General features: G+C 36.2%; 1 protein-coding gene across 6 annotated transcripts in view; it reads right to left on the bottom strand.

The window, feature by feature from the left end:
• Nucleotides 1–55: 55 nt before the first annotated feature.
• LOC106882513 (peroxisomal leader peptide-processing protease) overlaps nucleotides 56–3,291 on the bottom strand; it is a 61,724-nt gene continuing 58,488 nt past the window's right edge. For 5 of the 6 annotated variants that reach the window (XM_014933211.2, XM_052973392.1, XM_014933209.2 and 2 more), the window contains 2 exons: nucleotides 2,265–2,339; nucleotides 56–369 (listed from right to left, as the gene is read on the bottom strand). In XM_014933211.2, coding sequence (XP_014788697.1) covers nucleotides 338–369; nucleotides 2,265–2,339 — 107 coding nt within the window. In that variant the 3' untranslated portion in view covers nucleotides 56–337. The remainder of the gene's footprint in view (nucleotides 370–2,264; nucleotides 2,340–3,291) is intronic. The other variant, XR_008265655.1, reaches the window with a different exon arrangement.

The following is a 3,291-nucleotide window of genomic DNA, read 5'->3' as shown; positions in this document are numbered from 1 at the left end:
ATATATATATATATATATATATATATATATATATATATATATATAAATTCAGCTGTGATTGGTTACTGAGTCCCTACAAACATCAAATAATTCCCACAATGGTGTCTGCATACCACAGACACCAGAAACTGCATCCAAAAGATGACTATTTGACTACAGAATGTTCTCATTCAAACATTCTACAGTTACTATCTTTGTTAGTAATCAAATTTAATTAATCCACTGTCATTGCTACCACCACAGCCATCATCATCGTCATCATCAACAGCGTTAGAACCATTGACATCATCACCAGTGCCACCATCATAGATTAGAGTGAGAATTTTAAGATATTTGATCACAATTTACTGAGAAGATTCCTGCTACAATCTGAAATGAAAAGAAATAATTAGAATAGAAAGCACTTTAACAAATTAACAACAGATTTTAGAACCTCCACCTGAGCTAATTTCTTTTGGATATCATAAAAAGATATTTAGTGTGTGACCTTTTGTCTATAACTTATAAGCAGTACATAAAGAAAGAACAGAATCAAACAATTTAAAATCTTCAGACTCAATACAATCTGCAAGACTTTCCAAAAGTTTAGCATTTAAAAACCAATTAAAGAGATTTCTGGTCTTTCACAATTTGATTTTTCATTTGCTAAAGGAATCTCAATTATTTAATTAAATTCTTTTCCAAAACTGCTAAGTTATGAGGATGCGAAAAAAAACTAACACCACTTGTCAAACAGTGGTAGGGGACAAATATAAAAACACAGATGTACACTCTCACACACACACACACACACACACACACACACACACACACACACATTTGTGTGTGTGTGTGTGTGTGTGTGTGTATGCATGATGAGCTTCCACAGTTTCTGCCTCACACATTGATGATCCAAGGGATATATGTAGTTGAAAACACTTGTCCAAGCTGCTGTGCACTGAGACTGAACCTGAAATCATGTGGTTGCAAAGCAAGCTTCTTCACCACACAGCCAGGCCTGCACATAGTATTAGGTATCTGATCTAATTTTCTTTTATCATCACCATTTACTGTCTGTTGTCCATGCTGGCATGCGTTAGACAGTTGCAAGCTGTACCAGGCCCCAGTCTGATTTGGCATGGTCTCTACAGCTGGATGCCCTTCCTAACACCAACCACTTTACAAAGTGTGCTGTATGTTTTTACGTGATGCCACACAGGTGTTTTTTATGTGGTGTTGCACAGGCACTTTTACCTGGCCCCACATGGAAGCTTTTGTGTTTATGGGGATGTAAACACACCAACACCAGTTCTCAAGTGGTGTTGGGCTACAGACACATATACAAAAGGCCTCTTTCAGTTTCCATCAAACAAATCTACTCACAATTCTTTGGTCAGCTCAAAGCTATAGTAGAAGTCATTTGCCCAAGGTACCATGCAGTGGGACTGAACCTAGAACTATGTGGTAAGGAAGCAAACTTCTTACCACACAGCCATACCTGTGCCTATAAATGAAAATAAAATTTTAAAATTGATTCTTTATGTGTGGTTCTGTACTGACTGATCCATGGCCCACTAGTGGCCCATGGCCCAATGGTTGCAGATCCTGCCTTAGAGGATAATTGATTAGAGATCCTATGGCTCATGCTGGAGATAAGGTTGCCGAAAATGCTGGAAAGGTGGCAGGAAAGTCAGTTGATGTATCTTAATTCATCTTTAAGTTTGTAAAAAGGTTTATATGTAGATCTAGAGCCTAAGAAGTCAGCCTTGGTTAAATTGATGTCCACAGTTGTGTTCAGGTTTTAGCTATAACAAAGTTTCTAAAGCACAATCACAATAAGATGATGATTTAGCAATGTCTCACACACAAACACACATACTCCCAATGTGTGTGTATGTATATATATATATATATATATACATACATACATACAATATGTGTATATATATATATAGAGAGAGAGAGAATGAGGGGAGATACAGATGAGAGGAGAAAGGGAGAGCAAGTGAGTGAAAGGGATAGAAATATATAGATAGGCAGAGAGCTAGCTAGATAATGAGACAGACACTGAGAGATCTATTCAAAAAATGGGTTGAGAATGAAACACACAGAAAGAAAGAGCTAAGTAATAATAGGCAGAAAGAAAGAGACAGAAAGAAGGAAAGAAAGTGAGAGAAATATGTATATATATATATATGTATGTATATATATATATATATATACAAAGCTAAGGAGTAAGAAAGTGAGATTAAGGGAGAAACTAATGAAAATAAATGTAACCATACCAAAGGTAGACTGTAATTTCCATATCTGTCTTTCCTTGCCAGATTTAAGCCATAACTGTTTCAAATATTCAGCATCTGTAATATTAACAAAAAAATAATAGTCTGAAACATTAATCATACACTAATTAATAATCTGTAATACTGATTTCCAATTTTGGCACCAGGTTAGCAATATTGAGAGATGGAGTAAGTCAATTACAGCAAGCCCAGAGTTCAATTGTTACGTATTTCATCACCCTTCAAAGGATGAAAAGTGAATTCAATATTGGCAGAATCTGAACTCAAAACATGAAGATGGACGAAATGCTGCCAAGCGTTTTAGGATTTTCAATTCATGAAATAGCAACTACAAAAGTGAGACTGCAAGTTCATCTACCAGATGAACAAAGAACATTGCTCAGAAATAATGAAGATATATATGGCTGTCAATGAATGATATGAGAACAGCATCGACAGAATGCTTTTCATTGTGCATCAATTGCTGTCTATTTGGAGAAAATCGTTTAGAGAAAGGAATAGTATACAGAGCTGAGGTACAAATAAAGGACTCACAAGAATACAAGACATACAGGAGCCTTGAAATATTCTTTCAAGACTAGATTATATTCCGATCGAAATTCATTTCGATACCCTGAAAATAAGACAGAAACAAGTTTTGCTAAACATGTCTGCCAATTGAAAGAAAATGATACCTGTCCTTTCAAAATCAGCTGGACAATTTTGGAGAAAGCAGCCTTTCCTAGTAGTTGAGCAGTTGCAAAGAGACAATCTTCTTTGTGAATCTTCTCTGGATTGCTTCAAGGTCCGCTGTTAATTTCACACTGGTGGGTTACCATAGCTGTGAGCAGTAATCCAGGCGGCTGAGGATGAATGTCCTCCAGAGGACCATCATGGTTTCCTTATCTCTGGTTCTGAATGTTCTCAGGATCCATCCAGCCAGTCGTCTGCACTGGTAATGTGCACTTGGAAAGAGGTATCATCACTCATAAATATATGTGTGTATATATATATATGTATATATATATAT

This window comes from Octopus bimaculoides, chromosome 15 (genome assembly GCF_001194135.2).
Source record: "Octopus bimaculoides isolate UCB-OBI-ISO-001 chromosome 15, ASM119413v2, whole genome shotgun sequence".
Lineage (NCBI taxonomy): Eukaryota > Metazoa > Mollusca > Cephalopoda > Octopoda > Octopodidae > Octopus > Octopus bimaculoides.
Note: the sequence above shows the minus strand (reverse complement) of the source record. Positions and strands in the feature narration are given on the sequence as shown.